The 24,462-nt window shown below is 38.2% G+C and overlaps 1 protein-coding gene across 1 annotated transcript in view; it reads right to left on the bottom strand.

Annotated features, from left to right (window-relative positions):
- The window catches only part of rnf13 (ring finger protein 13), an 83,868-nt gene extending 65,331 nt beyond the window's left edge, over positions 1-18,537 (bottom strand). Inside the window, exons 1-4 of the mRNA XM_057840267.1 lie at positions 18,327-18,537; positions 15,229-15,425; positions 12,591-12,671; positions 1,566-1,688 (exon numbers count right to left, since the gene is read on the bottom strand). Coding sequence (XP_057696250.1) covers positions 1,566-1,688; positions 12,591-12,671; positions 15,229-15,342 — 318 coding nt within the window. The 5' untranslated portion in view covers positions 15,343-15,425; positions 18,327-18,537. The remainder of the gene's footprint in view (positions 1-1,565; positions 1,689-12,590; positions 12,672-15,228; positions 15,426-18,326) is intronic.
- Positions 18,538-24,462: the final 5,925 nt, after the last annotated feature.

Below are 24,462 nucleotides of genomic sequence, written 5' to 3'. Positions count from 1 at the left end.
AAATGTTTCAAATATAGAAAAACCAACACCGAATCCTTTACAAAGATAAAACATAATTGAGAATATAATGAAATACACACTTTTAAATCCAATGACTGTGTATCGTAGTATTCATTTCTATTAGATGTGTAAGGGCCTAGAAATGCAACGCAAAAGGGTGAAAAAAAAAACTCAAAAAAAGGGAATATTTGTAATTCCAAAACCTAATAAGATGGGGCACTTGTTTGTTAAAGTGCGTACGACACAAGAAAAAAAGTCTTAAATAGGATTATTATGTCAATTATAATCATATTTTGAGAGGATTCGACTATATACAACAATTTAGCAAAGCGCAGATGACGAGAAATTAGTCTTTTAATCTGCTGGTTAGCAACGCCTACCATTATAGGGCTCTAGCGTCCCCAACAGGTGGATGACGTCAGCTGAGTCACTATTTCCTCTGATTTAGTGTGCAGCCCATTGAGGGGGAATTATTCACAACGAGGAAAACACGATGAAGACAGCCGCAAAATGTCATTGTTTCACTCTCTCTACTCAACATTTTTACGGGATATTCTTTTTATCCAACTATTTTTCCCCAATAGCTAAATGAATGGCTTGAAAAGGACCAGTCAGCCCGCTGAGGGGGAATTATTCAGAACGGATAATTTCACATGACGACTGGGTTGTCGATTGCCTTTGCCGATCGGCAAACCGCCCGGCGGAGAGCAATTCACAGCTAGTTCCTAGCTACAATGGACAAGGGAGCTCGCCGGGGAAGCAGCTGGACAATGACCGCTGCCAATCAATGACAATGACATGCCAATACATGATCAAACGTAAGTAGTCCTTTATTTAAAGAAAGTTTGTACTGTTTACTTTGTAATCGCTGTATTCACGGCTATTTTTAACTCAAAGTTACAATTTCTGATCGGTTGGAAAATTTGACAGAACACCGGGCACTTGAATGAAGAGGGAAATAAGCAGAGTATACTAGTAGTGCTCTCCCGGCGGAGGGATGTGCGACAAGCCGCCGGTCGTCGGCCGAGGGGACAAGGAGCATGTCACAAAATGCAAGCCACCTACATATTAAAATGATCCCAGTATTTACACGAGGTTTACTCACTTCCTCGTAAGTCCCATGGTCCCACAGTAGAAGGGCTTGTTTTAGCCAATATCCACCGGTGAATGGGAAACTTTTGAAACCCCCAAAAGGCGCACACACCTCTCCCTCCTACAGTAAGATTTTTCTGCAGCCGTTTGGCTGGCGTGATGCGAAAAATACTTAGACCTTCTCATACAACAGTACGGCTGTATAATGAAGAGGACTCCTTTCTCCGTACACGTCACAGCGCCCTCTTTCTCAACTCAAGACTGTTGCCGGAAGTCACTCATTTTTATGGCGCAGGATTAAAAAAAAAAAAATGAATATAGCGATCGCTTCCACACACATCCAAGCGGTCCATTTCATTCAGGACCATAAAATACCACGTGTATAACATGCTTTTTCGTGTCACATGCACTTTTAGGTAACACCATATTTACAAGCGACACATACTACATACATGCAACACCAAAGGGAGTACCTTAATATCAAAGTTGCATTCAAAGCGTTTGATGAGGACAATGAAGACACCCGTCAAGTTGTCCCTGGGCGGGGGCTCGATAGGCTCACATGCATTTGCTGGTCGTGCACCAATCAGGAAACCCTGCAGGGATGGCATCATTAGTCATCATATTAATAAATCTATTACACACACATTATAAATATATTACACCAGACACAGCGACGTTGACTCCGATTGATCTGTTTACAGTTAAGTTTATAAATAATTTTAGGAATAAATGGCATTTTAGTTTTTTGTTTTTTCTTTTCTCACAGCGAAAAAATATCTGAGTTCAAATCTCATCTTGGCCCTTCCTGTGTGGAGTAAACATTCACCGTGTTCACGTTCAGTCTCATATGTGTGCGACATATAGAGGGAAAAGGTCCATTCTTTGCACTGTATTCCATTGCTTGTTCGTGTCAGCCGTTTGTTTTGTCAAACAGTGGTGACCTATTTTACTTGTAGATGCCATACAGGTCGTTTATACTGCAGTGTCGTCAGATACGGAAAAAAAATCGGAATTTGTCTGTTCACATGGCATGAAAATAAAAACAGATGTGTGTCTATATGGGCAAAGACATTAGAATTGAATGTGAACTTCCGATTGACGAAAGGATGGAGAAATGTGCTTAAGACTTGAATGCACTTAATGTAACTTTTAATGATCAATATCAAAAGATTAATTTTCAAAAACAAAATACACTTGATATAAATATAATTAAACAAAAGATCTATGGGTCCTGACTGAAAGTTAAAAAAGCAGCCGAAAAAAGCCATCTTCCACAGGTTATATAAAAAATAGAGAAAGGGTCAGAAGCTCGATCATCTGGGAGTGTATTACAGTAAAGCCGTTGCACTAGAGCTGAAATGTTAACTCAAATAATTCGAGTAACTCGATGTTAAAAATTGATCGAGGACATTTCTCTGCCTCAAGGAATCGTTACATTTCGCCAGCTCTAAGCATGACGTTTTGCGCAGACTACTTTTCATGCGGCACAACGTGTCACCTACGTACAGGAAGAAGACAGAGGCGGCAGATATATTTGATATCATTCATTCATTCATTCATTCATTCATTTTCCGTGCCGCTTTTCCACACGAGGGTCGCGGAGGACCATGCATTAATATTAAAGTAACGACGAAGAAGCTGGTGAAAGCGAATAGAAAGGCAACAAGAAAAAGAAAATGTCAAAACTGTGGGAGCATTTCAAGCTGGACACCAAGGCGAACACTTTCATGTAAAAGTAGGACACCCCATTAAATATTCAGTTCTTTATTGAGAAATGCTCACATATCAACGTCTTGTTTTTCTTTATCTCTGGGGAAAAAAAGTGATATAATTGCAGGTAAACAACAACACTTATCATTGATTTACTCATTAAACCAATTATATCAACAATAATGCATATTCTAATTGAGGAAAACGTTAGGACACCCTACCACCTAATAGCTAGTGTTACCCCATTTGGCTGAAATAACTTCAGAGAGATGCTTTTTGAAGCAATCTACCAGTCTTTGCCCCACTCCTCAACACAAATTACTGTTAGCTGTGAGCCAGTCCTTGGTGGATTTACTGGTATGTTTTGGTCGTTGTCATGTTACAGGGTCCAGTTTCGCTTCAGCTTTAATTTTTTCACAGATGATCTTACATGTTCCCCAAGCACCCTCTGATACACGATAGAATTCATGGTGGATTCTATGATGGTGAGCTGGCCAGGTCCTGCTGCAGCAAAGCATCCCCAAACCATGACACGTCCACCTCCATGCTTCACAGTTGGCATGAGGTTCTTTTCCTAGAATGCTGTATTGGGTTTACGCCAAACATGTCCTCTGTTCTGGTGTCCAAATAATAACATTTTAGATTCATCTGTCCAAAGAACATTATTCCAGAAGTCCTGGTCTTTGTCTACATTCACTCTGGCAAACTTCAGCCTGGCCTTCATGGTCTTCTTGGAGAACAAAGGTTTCCTCCTTGCACACCTCCCATGAAGGTTAAACGTGTGAAGTCTCTTTCTGATTGTAGAGGCATGCACTTTCACATCAACAGTAGCAAGAGCCTGCTTTCGGTCCCATGATGACATTTTAGGGTTTTGGAGACTTTTTTTTTATCATCTTGCGGCCTGCTCTCAGGGTGAACTTGCTTGGACAGCCAGACCCTGGCATGTTCGCAGTTGTTTCGAATGTCCTCCACTTGTAGACTATTTTCCAGACAATGGAATGATTTCAGATCTTGTGAAATCCCTTACCAGACTCATAGGCATCTACAATCTTATTTCTGAAGGCCTCAGAGAGCTCCTTTGATCATACCATGGTGTTTTCTCTCACTTCAACAGTCAGGGGCACACCAAACTAAATGTGAGGTTTTAATAAGGCAAGCCTCCTTCACAACACTTGGTAATGATGTTCTAATCATGTGCACCTGATGTGATAGCCCTGTGCGTGACTTTAGCCATTTTAAGTGAGATTGAATGTGGGAGTGTCCTAATTTATTCCTTAACAGAAATTGCATGTATTTGAAATTACATTTTACAGAAAGTTATCTAAAAAATCTTTTTTCTGTTTTAATTGTTTAGTTCTATTACTTGAATCTCTCAAGATTGTTAAAATTTATATCAAATATCCATATGACCAAATATGTTAGAAAACACACAGGCTTCCATAGGGTGTCCTAATTTTTTCACATAACTGTATTTACAATTGCTTTTTACCAAAAAAAAAAAAAGTTTTATCCGATTAATCAGTGGAATTTTCAGTAGAATACTCGATTACTAAACTATTCGATAGCTGTAGCCCCATCTATGTAGTTAGGATGCCTAATGGAAACCTCCCTTTTTATGTGTTGTGGAGGCTGTCACGATTAAACACCTCAGGATCCCCCTTTAGGAAGTCCATAAAGTCTCTAGGGAGAGGAAAGTCCATGGATTCCATGCTGAAGCTGTTACCTCTACAAACAGAACTCGGATAAAACGTAAAGAAGATGGATGGATATTAAATGATTGTAACTGCTGGCTATCAAATCTCTAATTACTTCCTCCACTCTAGATGTCTGGGTCCATGCCTCTGTCTTGTTTCCAACAGATTCCAGCAGATTGTGAAGTGTCTCGTGAGGGACAGAACAAGAGAGAAAGCTGTTGAGACAAAATAGAGCAAGAAGACACGCTGACAGAGTTATGTAGGGAAATTTAATCAAAACGGAAATAGACCAATGGCACAAATATAGGGGTGAATATAGACATCTAGAGTCATACAGAAAACAGACGAATCAAAAAAATTATATCATGGGGAAACTAAGAATAGGGTGGAGACGTGTTTTTTTGTGTGTGTTCGGATCACTATATTACAAGTGCAGCACTGTACAAACATCAGATGCTGTTTCAACAGGAAGTGTGGGGAAGTCAAGCACCCTTCAAGATAACGGTTAAAAAAAAAAATAAAAAAAAAAAGTATATCATCAGCATTTCCTCTTTCCGTCCCACAAGCACGAGAATGAGCATACATGCACAATCTTTACACAAATCTACTAAAATTAAGTTAGTTTTACATAAAGTGAGCATGGGAGTAAAGTGCGCATCAAACACGGGATGTGAGCAATTACCAAGCACCCTGGCCACAGGCGACCCTCACCCCTAGTTGCCTCCTCCACTGGAGTGCCTAAATAAGCGTCACAGTGCAACTGCTTTAATGCCCTGCTAACTGTGGAAATTGTGGTAAGAGCGCCCTCTGCCAGCCAAATATGGAGCTACAGCAGGCGGAAAAGGCAGAACACTGATAGGCCCTTTGTTGGCCAAATAGGGTCATGGGAGCTGTTGCAAGGAAATGACAGAGAGGGGGCAGTGAATTTTGTGTGTGTGTGTGTGTGTGTTGGGGTGTTCGGGGCAGTGCACAAGTCATTACAATTTTTGTGGTGGTAAACATGAGAACAAAGAATAAAAACTGGCAGGTTAGCAATCTAGCATGTGATGTGGAAACTTCACTACCAATCCCTCATCAGTCAGTTTTCATATACATCATTGCTTCTCAAATAAATATCAAATGTTGACTATGAAGTACAGCAGTATATATTAACTGCTAAGAACAAGTACCTTGACAATCAGTTCTCCAGCCATTGTTGAATTTAAAAGCAACATGGCGGCCTGACGTGTACTGAATACTTCCTACCAGACATGTAAGGGTGACGTCATGCTGTCAGCGACACCCGCTCTCTGTGTAAAGTCGCACACAGGTGCAGACATTCATTCTTTGCAGAGTTCTGTGTAAAATGTGTAATTCCTCTTAATGATGGGCTTTCTTTTGCAGCTCTGATGTGACCTATCTGTATAAAAGAGGCTGTTGCAAAGATACAAAGGGCTCATGAGGATGCACTGACTTAATATAGTGAAATTAAAGTGCTTACACACTGCACATGTTTTTGTGGTGCCTACAGGGCTGTATGACAATTTTACTCTATGCTGTTTTCAATGCATAATTCTGCCATCATTTCAAACTGTTTTCACTGCTATGCCACTGTCACTGTCTCTCCTATTGGAAGCACGGAGGTGTTGTCAAAGCGCGTGAGCACCCTGCCGCCCAAATTGAACATTTTTTCAATTCAGACACTCTAGCCACGGGGGAAGGACACACTCTGTGCAATGTGGCATATACACAATGAATGGGCTGGTTGATGATGCGGTGTGAAAAGGCCTTTTGTCCTAAATTTGAATATTTAAAAAAAAAAAAAAAAACTCCTAGGATAAAACAAGACTCCATTCATTCATCTTGATATACATGGTTTTTCTCTTTTTATACCATATTTTCTGATATATGTACAGTCAAATATCTTCACACAAAACCACACACCGTCTTATGTTGAGTGCTGCTTATCCATAGCATAAGTATAACCGAGTGGTCACCTGCAGCCTAGTGCTGTGGAGATCTTTTTACAAGACTAAACACAACAACAAGAGACTAAACCACCATTTTGTCTAAGTGTTGAGAGCGGGGAGGACTCGCACATGTTTAGAGGTATTTAGAGATGCCTACTCTTCTAAAACAATAGAAATGGACTCCAATGTCCACTGTCCAGTGCTATTCTTTACCAACATCCAATGTGTTTAATCCATTCATGAAAGGAAAAGAAAAGCAGTAGCTCCCACCTAACCTTGTGACAAGTTTTTCCGTCAAGAGTATAGCACAAGATAAGAACCAACCGATATCAAACAAGCTGTCCAAGGACGGCATGACTGCGCAAGGACGCACCTGACGTTAACTAAAAGGAACTCGACAACACAAATGCAGCAACACTAGCAAGTGTTAATTTGAATGGAACACAAAATTGCCTAGATATATTTGGGGAAATTGTTGTCTCGTAGATTTTTTTGAGGTCTTTAAGAATACTGGAGAAAAACGAGATCCTGCATCTTAATTGTATCATATCAACAGATCGATTCAGGGATCGGATGAGAAGTAAAAGAGTGTGGATTGGTACATCTCAAATCTATTTACTTAACATTGTTCATCTGAATAATTAACAGTTCATTTAAGTTATTTTAAATGAGAGTAAACCATTAGTAGAGTAAACATTTTTACATTTACAAAAAAAAAAAAGCTGGTTTGTTAATATTACAATTAGAGATGTGCCGATCGATCGGGTCCGATCACGTCTTTTTCAAAGTATCGGAATCGGCATAAAAATATCGGCCATGCCTTTTTTTAATATATATATATTTTTTAATTAAATCGTTTTCTAATTGTATTTAACGTTACAGACATAATATGTTACACTTATCCAGAGTCTTTAGTTTAGGCTTAAGGTAGGGTTATCAAATTTATCCCAATAACGGCGGTAATTAGCTTTTTTATAAATGTATCACGTGAAAATATTTAACGCAATTAATGCATGCGCTGCACGACCCACTCACGCAGTCGCGCTCCATCTGTAATGGTAATCTTGAAGATTTATTGGCATAATAAACAAATACAGTACTTATGTACTGTATGCTGAATGTATATATTCGTCCGAGTTTTATTCATCTTTTTCTTAATGCCTTGCCAAAATGTATATGATCGGGAAAAATTATCGGGAATGATTGGAATTGAATCGGGAGCAAAAAAAAGCAATCGGATCGGGAAATATCGGGATCGGCAGATACTCAAACTAAAACGATCGGGATCAGATCGGGAGTAAAAAAACATGATCGGAACAACCCTAATTAAAATAATTATACATCATGAAAAATGAGAATACAGTGCTGGCCAGAAATAGTCCAGACAAAAGTATTGGCACCCTTTGAAAAATCATGTGATGCTTCTGTAATTTGTGTACCGTATTTTTCAGACTATAAGTAGCAGTTTTTTTTCATAATTTGGCTGGGGGTGCGACTTATACTCTGGAGCCATTTATGTGTGAAATTATTAACACATTATTATATCATTTCACATGTTATTTTGGTGTTTTGGAGTGACACTGATGGTTTGGTAAATTTGTTAGCATGTTCGTTATGCTATAGTTATCTGAATAACTCTTAATAGCTATGTTACGATAACATACCGGCCACGTTCGCATTTCGTTGTTCATGCATCATGTAACATTATTATACAGCATGTTGTTTTCTATGGTATTTTTATTTTAAATTGCCTTTCAAGGTGACATATCTTTTATATATGTTGATTTTTATCAAGTAAATTTCCCCCAAATATGCAACTTATACTCCCGTGCGACTTATATTTGTTTTTTTCCTCTTCGTTGGGCATTTTATGGCTGGTGCGACTTATACTCGGGTGCGACTTATAGTCCAAAAAATACTGTAATTAACGGCACCTGTTACTTACCTGTGCCACATAACAGGTGGTGGCAATATCTAAATCACACTTACAGCCAGTTAAAATAGATTACAGTTGACTCAACCTCTGTCATGTGTCCATGTGTGTACCACATCGAGCAAGGAGAAATAACCTGAGAACTGTCCGAGGACTCGAGAAGCAAAATTGTGAGAAAGCATGGGCAATCTCAAGGCTAGAAGTCCATCTTCAAAGACTTGAATGTTCCTGTGTCTACCATGCGCAGTGTCATCAATAAGTGTAAAGCCCATGGCACTGTGGCTAACCTCCCTAGATGTGGACGGAAAAGAAAAATTGACGAGAGATTTCAACGAAAGATTGTGTGGATGGTGGATAAAGAACCCCGACTAACATCCAAACAAGTTCAAACTGTCCTGCAGTCCGAGGGTACAACAGTGTCTGAATGTCGTCGGCATCTGAATGAAAAGGGACTCCATGGTAGGATACCCAGGAAGACCCTACTTCTGACACAGAGACATAAAAAAGCCAGGCAGGCCGGAGTTTGCCAAAACTTACCTGAGAAAGCCAAAAACGTTTTGGAAGAATGTTCTCTGGTCAGATGAGACAAAAGTAGAGATTTTTTGGGAAAAGGCATCAACATAGAAATTACAGGAAAAAAAAACGAGGCCTTCAAAGAAAAGAACACGGTCCCCACAGTCAAACATGGTGGAGGTTCCCTGATGTTTTGGGGTTGCTTTGCTACCTCTGGCACTAAATTGCTTGACCGTGTACATGGCATTATGAAGTCTGAAGACTACCAACAAATTTTGCAGCATAATGTAGGGCCCAGTGTGAGAAAGCTGGGTCTCCCTCAGAGGTCATAGGTCTTCCAGGAGGACAATGACCCAAAACACACTTAATTGTCACGGAGGGGTCGGAGGAACCAGTTGGGTATCGCAGACACAATACTTTATTGATGTTGACAGGCAAAGGAAACAATCAGGTCAAGCGGTAATGGACAGTTGACATGCTAGCGTATGCTGGAACGCTGACGACCTGACACGGAATGCCATTTGTTTGTGCCTTATATACTGTTCTCAGTTGTTCTTTTTGACATATTAAGGAGCGCACAGTCCTTATGATGGAAACCTGTGTGATCCAAGATGGTGGCACATGACAGAACACACTTTGTGATGGAAGCCTGATGCAATATGCTAGCACATGAGTGTACATGACACTTAATAAACACTAGAAAATAGTTTGGGAGAAAGGACTGGAGACTTCTAAAGTGGCCAGCAATGAATCCAGACCTGAATCCCATAGAACACCTGTGGAGAGATCTGAAAATGGCAGTTTGGAGAAGGCACCCTTCAAATCTCAGAGACCTGGAGCAGTTGGCCAAAGAAGAATGGTCTAAAATTCCAGCAGATCATTGTAAGAAACTCAATCATGGATACCAGAAGCGGTTGTTCGCAGTTATTTTGTCTTCAGATTGTGCTACCAAGTATTAGGCTGAGGGTGCCAATAGTTTTGTCCGGCCCATTTTGGGGGTTTTGTGTAAAATGATAATGATTTTTTTCCCCATTCTCTTTTGTGTTTTTTTTTTATTGTTAGCAAAACAAATGAAGATATTACTACCAAAGCATTTGTAATTGCAATCATTTTCTGGGAGAAATTGAGCATTACCTGATAGAATTTCAGGGGTGCCAATACTTTTGGCCATCACTGCACATGATTTCATACTTAAAAATTATCTATTTTCAAATTATTCCTTTAAACACCCCCTTATTCATTTTCATATGACCTTGCCCATCTCTACCGAGACTTTATCAGGGTCACAGATGAACTGAAGCATAGCCAGCTAATTTTACCAGTTCAGGTAGTGCATTCGCTGTCAATTACAGGGCACATATAGACTCTTTTGCACAATTTTAACATTACATTTAAATTTCATACTTTGATCCCCAACGCAAAGCTAAAAAAAATCAAATGTCACAAAGATCAACATTGTGTTCCATGGGTTGACGCTCGTGTGTTGTTTTGAAAACGTGTGGATATACACAGAAGTTGTTGTGCAAAGGAAAACAGAAAAAGGCTTTGTTTGGACGCCTGCTGCCCTGAGGGGAATCCTCAGTCTTGTGTTGCCTTGTGATGCAAGAGACAGTGCTGCAGGCGTGCATAACATTTTTTAAAACCGAAAAAGACAAAAACAAACCATATAAAAAAAACAAAAAGAAAAACTGTTGAATTTTCCCAAATTGTTCATTCAAAATGACAAAGACTTTAATTTATCGGAACGGTAGCCACATAAACACAAGTGATATATGAAAGTGCCAAACCCTTTTATCAATATATCCACAAATACTGTGGTACCTCTACTTATAAAATTAATTGGTTGTAGAGGTAGTGCTCGTAACGTTAAAATTCTGTGAGTGGAGACGTGTTTTCCATGTAAATGCCCAACTCTGTTCAAAGCCCCCAAAATTCAGACATAAATCTTTGATAATGCATCAAAACATGTCACAAATACATGTTACAGTTAGGTAGAGTTTCGCATAATGTAAAAAAAAAAAAAACGAGAATAAAGAATAAAAGTTAATACTCATGTAAACCTGTCGGAACATGAATGGTAAATGAAGAGGACGCTGGGATACACACATACACATACAGTAAATGTCCCTATAAGCCAGTGCTTCTCAATTATTTCTGTTACTATCCCCCCAAGGAAGACGTAAATGTTTCGCGCCCCCCCAAACTCTCGGCCACCACTGTAAATAGTATAATTTGTCTATAAAATTACTATTACTCTACTATTACCTCTGCCTAAAATTGTGCCCTTTTTTCTGTTTAAGAAAAAAAAAGTAACATATATCAACTTATAATAAAGTATAACTTTATTAACATTGTTTTGTTTGTAACAGAAAACACTCAAAGCGCATCAATTAAAAGACAAAAAAAAAAAAAAAAAAAAAAGAAAGTCACATCCAAACTGTAAAAATACACTCAAGGTACATTTTTGACAATTTGATACTGAAAATTAAAATGTAATAAAATTAATGAATAATAACAAATTCAAATTGATAAGAAACATTAACTCATGAGGACAATATGCCCATAAATTTGACTGAAAAAACTTAATAGAAGAAAAACGACAGTGTCATTGGACAGAGGGACAGTTTTTATTTTTGCTGCTCGCAGTATCACCTCCTTTGCAATGTTTGCAATGGTGTGGGGTTATTTTGCACTGAGCATGCTAACAGTGCTCACTGGTTTACTGATATAACACTGACAAAGTGGGACGATTGTTGGCAATATTCGGCACGTTTTCGCTGACAACAATCAAGCGGCTTATCAATGAGATTGGGGTCTAATGTATTTAAGTGATGTTTTAATTGATTTGGCTTCCCACAGTGCGCTACAATCATTTTTAAACACAGTAAATAGAGTGGTCTTTCCTTGTCTCTCACTGTATTTAAAGTCAAAGTCAAAAGCCAAACGGCCCGACAACAGCGCATTTTCGTCGCCCGGGGGAGAACCGGAGGTGAGAGCAGTCGTCGTGACGATCCCAGGCTGAAAACAGCACTTCTCGGGCGGACACGTGGATACCAGATCGCTGCTTGAGTCCGACCAGGAAACTGCTCTCAAAAACGGCGCACAGCTCTTCATATCTCTTTTCTGTGTGCTCTTGCTTGGTTCAAAAATACTGCGCACACTCTGAAAATGAGCGCGCCACTGCCATCCACTAAATGATGTGCAAGTATACTTTATTCTCGTACGGCAAAAAACAGCATGTTCCCCGAGGTCACATGCGCCACCCCTGGCATCGCTCTGTGCCCCCCTGGGGGGGGGCGCGCCCCACTATTTGAGAAGTACTGCTATAAGCCAATTGGATGCCAGGAATGCCAGGCAATAGCAGAGCAGCTATAAATATGTGACATTCATTAAAGGGAGCTGCGAGTACCAGCCATACTGTATTTTTGCTTTTCTTATCCTGAAATTTCTTTCATAACAATAGGCAATATTTTCCCATTGAGGCGTGTCTTAACCTGAAAATTTTGTATGTAGAGACGTTCGTAAATAGAGGTACCACTGTACAGATTTAACAACGGTACGAGTTTGACAATAGATCATATTATTTGTATTTAAGAAAATTGTTGTTTGTTTGTTTTTTTTAAATAGGAAGCTCTTTGAGATGCACAAGAATATAATGTAGATAAAATATGTGTAAAAAGATGCTTTTAGACTCACCTTCAATCCATCGCTAGGTAGTCGGTACCCAAACCGCGAAGGGAGATCGTCAAAATTCTTTGTTTTGTTGTCAAATGAGTACTGAAAAATACCAAAAGGGACGAATTTTTATTTAGGACAATAAAATAAGTCAGACATGTTATCCTTGGAAAAGGGCAACAGAAAAATCATTTAGGGATCAATTTCTATTAACAGCACACCTGTACCTACTTTTGGGTACTGTTATCCAGTATTAATTTGGTACCGGTTTGGTACCGGTTCCAAAGCAACCGGTAGTAACAGGATCAAATAAAAACGAACATTTTGATGCCAGACTTTTTATGGGTTATTTGTTACACCGTGTCATGTGCTCTAATTGCTTGCTTGTATTCACATTGCTTTGCCACACCCTAGTTGCATATCGATGTAGCCAATTTGTTCAACTCCAGCTTGTTCTGTCTTGAGTTCATAGTGTACATAGCCATTGCTAACAGACAAGCTAACTTTGACAGCTATTGACAGGGATTGCTTGTGACTTATATTCTGCCTTTGTTTCATGTAACAGGACTCTTCTTTAGCACATTTTTGGTATGATATTTTGTGTATTTACATTTACAGTTCAGTGGCAGTAATGTTAGCGTCAAACTTAATGAGATTTTTACATGGTTTGTAAGTTGTTCTCTGCTCTTCAAATCATTTGGTGGATAGTTTACATTATTTGTGTGACATTCATTAACTCATGGCATATATATGATATGTTTGTGTCCTTTCAATTTTACAAATCAAGTGCTCTATTCAGGAAATTGAAGACAACAGTTAAGCCCATTTAACTTTACTCCAGCCACTTTCTCTTGGCACTATTTACGAGCTACATAGTCAGGAGCAGAAAAAAAATGTAAATTTTTATTTTATATCGGTATTTTTGTTAATATGTTGTAAGTAAGTGTTGTTGTATGTAGGGCTGCAGCTATCGATTATTTTAGAAGTCGATTAATTGATGAACTAGTTAGTTCAAATAATTGGATAAGGAACATAAAAAATTTAAAATACCTGAGTTGAGCCTCAAACGGTATAGAAAAAAATAAATGAGGGTCTAGGTACTCCAAAAGAACAATTGGCTAACCTACAGAGCAAAAGTCTGTTAGCTTAAATGCGATAAAATGCTAACGTTTTTGACGATGCTCTTAACAAATCGTTCAAATACATATTCCCGCATAAAATGACTAAATATGCCTATAAACTAAATTGCGAATGCATTAAAAAAAAAACATTCGCTCAAACAAAAACTGTGTTACCAACTTATGATGGTCTTAACAGGGAGCAACTGGATTCAGCCATGTGAAATGAGTTATGTCATATTCACTGTTGCCATTAGAGGGCAGTGGATCCACCCAAATCAATAACACTAAATGCAAACACTTTCAAAACAAACCATTACAACGCCACTTTAGTTAAACGAATACTCTAAGCAGCAAAGTTGATTTTGAATTTTTTTTCTAATCGAATTACTCGTGTTAATCTATTAATCATTGCAGCACTAGTTGTATGTTGTAAGTATTTAGTAGACTTGCACTAAGTTGTATTCAATTTGGCATGATAAATTAAAGGGTAGTGTTTTTTGTTTTTTTTGATAGTTTTATCGTTTAAAGAACCATTTAAGCACCGGTGTTCGGCCATTCCTTACTACGCGGCGAAACGTCCTACACAATGCTCAGCGCGCTTGCGCAAGCATCCGCACGCATGCGCACATCGGTTAGAAGCGGCGAGTACTCACTATTTTTGTTTTTATTTAGGTTTTTAGAACCTTTTTACTGCCTCAAAGATACTTTTTGCAAGTATTACCCTCTAATACTTTTAACCATTGTTTTTTTTTTTGTGTTAGCTTTGAAGCAGTTGACCACATTAGTCACGTAGCGAATTTAAACCATCCTTATTTCATATAACTACATTTAAGTATTTTCTTCAGGCATTTTTTTAGTATGTTATGCCTGTATGCATCTAAACAAAACAAGTTTAGAGCGCACGGTAGTACTTTGGGTGTCAAATTCGACTAATCTACATTAGACATCGTTTCGCCGATGTAGGAGATTTTGGCAGAACACCGGAAAGGTTTTAAAAATTATCGAGGAGTAACCAGTATCGGATAAAACCCAAACAATACCCAACCCTTCCTGGCTTTGCTAAAGATGTCACCCTATCCTGATTTTCTTAGCAAGGTTTTAGAGACCAGTCCCTGCCAAGCTGCTGTGAGGGTGTGTTCATGAAAATATGCCTGGTGGTATTACAATTTGATTGTCTACAACTTATGCCTGCTCTCAATATTAGCCCAGCTAGTCTGACAAGTTTTTTAGCTTTAAGAAAAATATTGAGTCACGTGCAGTTATCATCCGTTTATTCTTGATACCTGCTCACAACTATTGTAAAAATATACTCATCTACACATCGCTGCGATTACGCATCTTCCTCTTGCGAACTAGGATTATGCCACGTTTCAAGGAAATGCTGTTATTGGCAGCAAAACAAGCAAACACTGTAATGTAGTGCAGCTAATCGATGCACAAATACTACCATGATTGCGCCCGTTCACACATTACCAACACATGGTCATAAAAATAAAGCCCTGTAACTAAAGTCCTATTTAGCATTGAAATTTACTCACAGCTGCGATGTCGGCCTCGACAGGCAGCAGGTTGAGGAAAGCAAAGAGCTGGACGGTGAAAATGGTGTAGATTTGCGTGGCCGACAACATAAGCATTCCCAGGGACAGCAGCATCTTGGCATCACGCTGCAACGCTCAGCTGCTACACCGCTCCCTCACACACACGCACTGTGATACAGCATCAGTTGTTGTCAGAGCTGGAAAAACACAAAACCTTCTTTTTAGGGTAAAGAAAACGGATAAGCATGACAATTGCCTATAGGTGACTTAATTATATCAATTGTATGGAATTGGTTAGCGACCAGTTGTGTATGAAAGAAATTAAGTGTATTACTTTACTAAAATCTCTACTGATTTGCCGTGAAATGCTCACAGAAATGAAGCCAAAAAGAATAACGGGGAATATGGCCACACAAAATTGTGGAAAATGTCTACAGTATGCATGAACAAATCTAAAGTTATACCGTAAAAGGTTACGGGGTTTTTGTCCAAGCAAGCAGTTATGAAAAGACTGTCCGTGCCTTTATACGGATCCGTTATCAAAACAATAGAAAAGTTATTTATTTAAAACTGCAAATAGGGAATCTGAGGCTCTTGAACAGAAAATATGCAGTCATCCACTGTACATCATTCTACATTCCTGAAAGAAAGACTTGATGTGAATTATTTTGTTTGAAGGAGTCATGGGGTGATTCACGGGGTGAGTCACAGCGGTATGAGAACAAAATAGGAGACGTTTTACAAAATAAACTTCAGTCAAATGTATTCTTTTTCATAAAACCACCTGCTACTGTAATGCCTGACATGAAAACGTGCTACCTTCAATTGTCATGCAGCTTTTAAACTTTACAGAATTTAAAGTACAAGTAACTAAAGCGCAAGCAATTCCCTGGTCTAAGTATGTGACACTCCACAACTATAGCACGGATAATTTTAGATCATGTTAATGGAGCCAGACCTACTCCACCCTGACAACTCAGTGGCTATCTTCCAAGTATTGAGATTCAACTGTAAACTATCATATTAATGGAGAGTGCCACTTTTTAGTGAAAAATGTACATTGTTAGTTTTCCTATAAAGGCCTTTTTTCAGACAAAAACAAGCAATTAATGTTGCCTAACTTGATCCGTGCATAATAATTGAAAAGCACTTAGGTTTGGAGAAGCAAAATCCAAACCAATGTTTGTGGTAGTCCTTTGAACGAAATTTTAATGTCAAAATGTGTTTTCGTCTAATTTTCATCGAGGCAACGTGACCATAATTTTCATCAAGTTCTAGTTGACGAGAGTCACGAGACAAAAACTCATCAAATTTTCATCTCGTTTTAGTCATGAAATTTCAGTTTAGATTCCATCATTTTGTCATGCTAGATTTCACAGCAGGATTTAACTTCCTTTAAGTAAAAGCAGAAGTTCAGCTTACATTTCAAATACCAAAATTAACAACCCACTCACTCATGTCATTCATTCGACAACTATTTATAATGATGGTGCCACTCGAAAAAGTGTACCCCTAGGTCTTTGCACCTGCGAACACATCAATAGGAGCGTCGCTTTGCTACACTATTGCAGCGCCGCAATAGTTAGTGTAGCCAACCAACTTCACAAATTGATTGCGATTAAGGCTGCAGCTATAGATTATTTTAGAAGTCGATTAATCGATGAATTAGTTAGTTCGAATAATCTAGTAATCGGGTAAGGAACATAAGAAAAAAATAAAATACCTGAGCTGAGCCTTAGCTCAAACAAAAACTTCGCTATGTTGGTCTTAACAAGGAGCAGCTGGATTTAGCCATCTAAAATGAGTTTGCATATTCACTGTTGCCACTAGAGGGCAGTGCACCCACCAAAATCAAGAAAACTAAATGCAAACACTTTCAAAACCATTACCACACCACGTTATAATTAAACGAATACTCGGTGCATCAAAATTTAATTAAAATCTTTTTTACTAATTGAATTACTCGAGTTAATCCATTAATCTTTGCAGCCTTAATTGCGATATTCAGTGAGTTTCCGAACGCTTGCTTCAGATGACAATTTAGAAAAATAAATAAAACACCTCCTGGATTCCTGCTTTGAAACCATAATTTACTTTCATACAACAAAAATCGAATTTTTACTATGCAGTTACCATTTACATGTGGAAAAATAAGTAATTTGAGGACATTGAGTTTTATCATGCTTCAAAGCCACAAATATTTATTGAAGGTCGGATTGGCTCACTTTAAAAACTACATGAAAAAAGATCATCAAAAACTGCAGCCAGTGTGGCCTATCTTTGACAACAGGAACATGGAACAATTGAGCCATTTAATTTTGTAATTAGTTGGAATGTTACTTCCTCAAACTTTATGGACGTAAGGCATCAAGAGAACAAATCAATCTATTAAGAACAAAAATAATTCCGTTGCATATATGGAAACTAATGCTTTGGGGAGGGACATCCTATAAGCATGTCATAGCTCTTTGAACATTACGAGAAATAGGCTTAACACAAACCCCAAAAGGGGAAAAACAAAGAATTTGTTTTAAATATTGTCTTTGTCATTTGGTTATTTTGTTAGAATATAGGAAGGAAGAAAATGACCAAAATTGCAATAGACAGTAATAAAAACCGATTACAAGTAATACAGAAATCAATGTGTTTAACAAATTTCTTCATTTATTGACACTATATATACCTGTTCAAATGGCAAATAAAAGGGAAGGGAAAGCTCTGCCACATGACAGCTGTAAGCAGATGACTAAAAATCAAGTGACTTGCAGTCAATTATAAACCATAGTGGAATATAACGAGGCAATTTGTTGAAGATCAAATCCATATATGAGGTGGTGATGATGATGCTGAAATAAATCTCAGACGCCTATTACAAAAAAAAAAAAAAAAAAAAAAAAACGACTACAGACGTGCACATATGGAATGACAATCGGTGATTGCAGCATAATAGCACAAGCACAGTTGCCTTTTCTGGGCTGGTAAACGTAAATAATTGTCAGAAGATGCGCTAAATGTGAGCAATGGATGCAGAAAACAGCGTCCTTTAATTGTAACACCAGCTAGGAAGATGCTAACGCACGTAAGCTAGCAGTCTTTACCTCGATTTTTCCGCGATGTTCTTTCTTATCCTATTTAGGTTCTGTCGAGGGACATCGCTTGATTTCGCTCCGAATCACGCGAAGGACTTCACGCAACGACATCGATCGGGGTTGCGCCTCATGCCGTTCGAACGCTGGGGCTGAACCCCTAAACCTCAGTCCGCTATTTTCTTGATTCATGTGAGCGTACAAACTTCCGCCACACGCGCACACCAATGGCAAACGTCTGATTGGCCAAAATGGATGTCAATAACGTTTTTTCCCGGAAATGATTCCAGACATAAACACTTCACACGTGACAACCGATAAAAATAAAATAAAAACATATTAAACTGCACATTCACACTGACGAAATTCATTCGTTTGTCATTCTTTTTTAACTATGAAATATTTATACATTTTGTTTAACACACGGAAAAGGGATTTGTTTTGTGTTTTTTTAATGTCGAGGTGGTTTTTAAGTTATAATAGGGTGACCATATTTTGATTTCCAAAAAAGAGGACACTCGGCCCTTCCTCGAGATACTTTAATTTTACTCTTAAGTTCACTCAAAGATGCCTATATCACTTTAATATATTTAAAGTGTGCCTCCTCCGTCTGGGTAGAAAAAAAATCAGTTTTATTAAATAAAAACAACAACAACAACAAAAACATAGGCCTATTGACGTAGGGGTGTCAAACGATTAAAATTTTTAATCGAGTTCATTACAGCTTAAAAATTAATTAATCGTAATTAATCGCAATTAATCGCAATTCAAACCATCTGTAAAATATGCCATATTTTTCTGTAAATTATTGTTGGAATGGAAAGATAAGACACAAGATGGATATATAAATTCAACATATGGTACATAAGTACTGTATTTCTTTATTATAACAACAAATCAACAAGCTGGCATTACCATTATTAACATTCTGTTAAAGCGATCCATGAATAGAAAGACTTGTGGTTCTTAAAAGATAAATGTTAGTGCAAGTTATACAAATTTTATATTAAAACCCCTTTTCATGTTTTCGTTTTAATAAAATTTGTAAAATTTTCAATCAAAAAATAAACTAGTAGCCCGCCATTGTTGATGTCAATAATTACTTATACAATGCTCATGGGTGCTGAAGCCTATAAAATCAGTCGCACCCAAGCGCCAGCAGAGGGCGGCAAAACTCCGAAAAACACAACAAGTACACCTTTGACTGTGCTGTCATTTTAATCTGTTTGAGCGAGGCATTTGTGCGTTAATTGCGTCAAATATTTTAACGGGATTAATTTAAAAAATTAATTACCGCTCGTTAACGCGATAATTCTGACAGCCCTAATTATACACTATATGGAAATATTTTTTTACTCAACTGGTTCCTCAACAGGCTTTATTCTTCCTTAAAAAAAAAAAAATCAAACTTAAAAAAAAAGAAAAAAAGAATAATGATTAAAAAATATACAGTATATACAGTGGGGAGAACAAGTATTTGATACACTGTCAATGGGTTTTCCCATTGACAGTGTATCAAATACTTGTTCTCCCCACTGTATGTAATGCAGACCCATGGAACTGTAGTCCAGTCAATACGCACACACAGTGGGCTATGTGCCAACTCAACATTTTTATAAATTACGACAATTGTCGTTGACAAATTGTTATTCCCAATCAATTTTTATTTTCATTCAATGTTCTAGATTGTACGCAAAAAATAACCGAAATAACCTGACAAGCTATTCAACCAGCATGTTTCCAAACGCTGAAACTACATTGCCCATAATGCCTAGCACGGCTGAGCACACTGATAGCTACTCAATTAGCGAGTACCGGGCGAGGCAAAATCAAACTTTGCTATAAAAGTTTACAATCATCGGCAGCGCAACGATGCGACACTAAACGGGATTTTACAGATTACAACAGTACAAATCTCAGACAGAAGTCAACAATTGCCATTATATACGTATTTATCGTAAAAAAAAAACTCACAACAAACACAGCTACTTAGAATATAAGAATAACATTCAACCAAATAAACGAACGCAGAACAATTACAAGACTCGTACAATATACCGCATCTCTGTGTACATACAGTATATAACCCATTATACAACAGAAAACACGTGATTACAGAAAGGTGTATGGACCCACATCTTAAAACTCCTTACTTTAGTCTGATCTCTTGCTTAACTGTCAACCGTCATTAGATGGTGGTAATTCCCAATGAAACAAAGGGTAGACTCAGACTGCCAACAAAAAAACAAGAAGAAGATCTACTCCTGCTCGCGCCCCTACTAGTCGGAGCCGCGTTAACTCAAGCAGGTGCTGCCTCCTAGCGGCCAGAGGGATTCTCTTCAAATTGGTCCCGTGAAAAATCATAAAAACCTTTTTAAAATTTTAATGAGTTTATGAAACCCAGGCGGACGCTCCGGAGAGCACGTAATAAGAGGACTTGTCCGGGCAAAAGAGGACATTTGGTCACCCAAAGTTATAACAGAACTACAGTATTATTGATTATTTATTTAATCATTTATTTTTTTATTTTGGCCCAGTATTCAGCTTTTACTGTATGTCTCTCAATGCAATGTCTAGAGCCCTTAAATCAGTAATGCAGACCTGTTTTTCATAAACTATATTAGCAATCCAATTAACCTTACTATTTTTCCATCCTCTGCTTGGTCTAAGAAAAACAAGTTTGAAGCAGGGGCATCACTAGACTTTATACAATACTGGGGCACTGGGGAGCGAGCAAGAAATTTCTTCAGATTACAGTGATCCCTCGTTTTTCGCAGTTAATGGGGACCAGAACCCGCTGCGATAAGTACCAGCCCCCCCCTTTTGTGTGTGTTTGCGTGTGTGTGTGTGTGTGTCAATTGTATTTATTCAGATTTAGCAATGGAAAGAGATACATATAAGACAGGGGTCGGGAACCTATGGCTCACAAGCCAGATCTGGCTCGTTTGATGGCTGCATCTGGCTCGCAGGCAAATCTCTTAATAAAAAAATTTAAAAATTCGCTATACTTTACACTGTTACCGGCATCCCCAAGGGAACGCTGTCCTATTTCAACATGACGGCATTGCCAATTTAGTGCAGAAGAAGAAGTGGGTGAGCGCAAGGGGTGAGAGAGACAGGTATAGAGAGAGAGTTGCGATGGAGCGCTGTGATGAGCGGCTGGGTGTCCCCCACTGGTTTTTGTTTGTGTTAATAAATTCTCCGATAAAAAAACCATCCGACACGTCTATGTGTTTTTATACACTATGCCACCTCCCGGATGGAAGAACCGGACATAGGAGTGACGACGAACGAGCCACGGAAATCGTCAATCCACTCCCGACAACGGTTCGGAGTTGAGAGCACCGCATTACCAAACAGTGCAGATTGGTAAAAGCGCATTGCGCGTAACGGCGACGGGTCACCTGCGACTAGAAAGTCAGTTTGCAGTAATTTTAGTGGGAACGTGGCAAACATACATGTCGTTGTGTCTATTTAACTATCTATCAATCGCATAGGCAACATAGATGAGGCAGAGACACTGTTCAAGTGCGGTTGCCGTATTTTGCTGTCAAAAATAGCGGCTGATGTGCGCATGTGCGTGAGATCAGGAAGTAAAGTTCCGCGTTGTCACTTGTCAGCTAATTTTAGAAACCCTTTTGAGAAGATGGCAAAAAGAAAAAAATACGATGAGAATCGTACTTATCAGCAGGACATAAGGACATAAATGCGCACCATTTTTTTCTCGCTTCGGATGAGTCAACAGACGAAAGCAACTTCTCCCAGTTTAGCGTGATTGCCAGGTTTTGACTGAAAGGGACAACAAGAGGGGAGGATTTATTCAAGTCCATCACTTAATTTGCTAAAGAAAAAAATCTACCGATGGATAAACTTGTTTCGTGAATATGAAAAGAGACGCATCCTAAGTTTCTCAACACCTGCATGAAGCTTAACCCCACTAAGTATTAACCAGACTATAAAGTCATCAGCAAAACCATGCAGCATCAGTAGTTGCATTAATGGTAAGAAATGCTCATCATTGATTAGCAACAGCATCACAATGTTATTAAAAATATTTCAGAGATTTGTGGAACTTTAAAAGTGTTGCAATTACATAAAATGCACCCATTACTTGTATTTTTATTTTTAAACATATTGTATGTCTCTCACAGAATTACATTTAAAAATATGCGGTGTTCGTGGCTCTCTCAGCCAAAAAGGTTCCCGACCCCTGATATAAGAAATGTTTTTGTTTTTTTTCACTTTTTTTCCAAAGTGTAATTTAAAAAAGAAAACCTTATGTAAATATACATTTTAATAAATATTTTTCAAGCACGTCAAATGTAATACTTATGATAAGTTTTAAACATGTTACTGTCGCACCGAATTATTTTTAAAAAAGAATAAAGTAGAAAAATGCTTATCTTTATTAAATGCTTCATTGTGTGAGTCAACTCAAATCAGCTCAAGCTGCTCACTTACACACAATGAGTTGCCACAGCAACTGTTTAACAAGTTAAACGATGATTGATGCATGCAGCACTTTGAAGCTTCGGCTTCTAGGCATCTGTGGCAAGATGAAGCATTATAAACGTCTTTCAATCATCTTTAACTTTAATAAGCAACTCCAGTGCACTGCCTGACCAACAAAGAGCAGCAGGACGGAGAGTGAGACTACGTGATCGACCTGAGACGGCTCATCCTTTTTTTTTTTTATTTAATTGAAAAAAAATCCGCGATTGACTGAGGGCACGAAGTTTGAAGCGTGAAGTAGCGTGGGATCACTATACAGTACATTGTTTCTGGATCTTTGATTAAACCCCTTTAGTGACCTAAAAGTGCTTTATGTTGCTTAGGTGGGTTACATAGCTTACCTATCTCATTCCTCCTGGCTGATTTATCCTTGCTGTGAGCAAATAACTTTCTGATATCCGTTTGCAAAAGTAATGCTGTCTAAATCGAACAGAAAATTAAAAAATAATAATAATAGATCTTATTACAGAATTAAATTCACAAAATATGGAAATAGGCGATCAAACAAATATCAACCCAGAGGTAAAAACGAACAACATTACAACAAAGATGGGCAGTTTATCTGGCACTAACCTGTAACACAGGTGGGAAGATGTAATTTGCCCTATCGACTGTATGACATTAGCACACTCACCATAATATTGATACTACATTCACGTGTTGTTGGAGTAATCAAAAAATTCAATCTATTACATGGTGTCCATAAAACGCGCCAGTCACTCAACTTGTGATGTATCGTTGGAGGATTAAAATAGGCTACTCTTCTTCGTGGCAACCATGTTTTATCCCACATTATGATTTTCCAACCTGGGAACTCAGCTCTCCCGATATACATGAGCGCAGCATATCTCCCGAAGGTGCTTCGTGGAAGTTTCAGCAGATTCAACTCATATTCCTATTATAGCCAAAGTTACGTTCATGAGTTACCATATTAAGGAGCCATGTGCAGATGCCATATATGGAGTGAATAAAGTAATATTCCGCAACCCTTTTGAGAATTAGCAGCATGGCAAATGAATGAATAAAGTAATATGACCATACTAAATAGGTGCATTCTGTAGATTATGCTATGTAGATTTTTAAAAAGTTTTTTTTGTTTTCTTTTCCCCCTGGTGAAATTTATACTGAGGCACTGCAGATCAACCCTGGGGTACATGCCTAAGTGAAATGAAATGAAGTGTCTGGCAATGCCCATGGTTTAAAGACGAAAACATTGTAGCAATATACAAACATGAATACATTTTATACCCAGTATCTTGGTTGAGTATTCTGTCGTTTAAATTATTTACGTTTTGTCATATATATATACATATATATATATGTTTGTCATAACATTAATTATGAGCTTCCCGAGATAATATCCGTTTAATAGATGTTTGCTGTGTTGTATTGCATTTTTACATACAACATATACTATTGGTTCTGTAGTTCAGAAATCAGAAAATCTCAGTTTACCTTATTTCAGTTGGAAAACTCATAATATTCTACATTTCAGCTCACAGAAGATGTTAATTTCAGTACTTAAGAATGTTAGTATGAATGGTTGTTTGTCCATGTTTGTGCTGCAATCAGCGAACAAAAATGCTCCCACCGGGGGCAGAATTTAAGGGGGTGCTGGTGGGCATAAAGTGTGCGT

This window comes from Corythoichthys intestinalis, chromosome 7, assembly GCF_030265065.1.
Source record: "Corythoichthys intestinalis isolate RoL2023-P3 chromosome 7, ASM3026506v1, whole genome shotgun sequence".
In the NCBI taxonomy this organism is placed as follows: domain Eukaryota; kingdom Metazoa; phylum Chordata; class Actinopteri; order Syngnathiformes; family Syngnathidae; genus Corythoichthys; species Corythoichthys intestinalis.
Note: the sequence above shows the minus strand (reverse complement) of the source record. Positions and strands in the feature narration are given on the sequence as shown.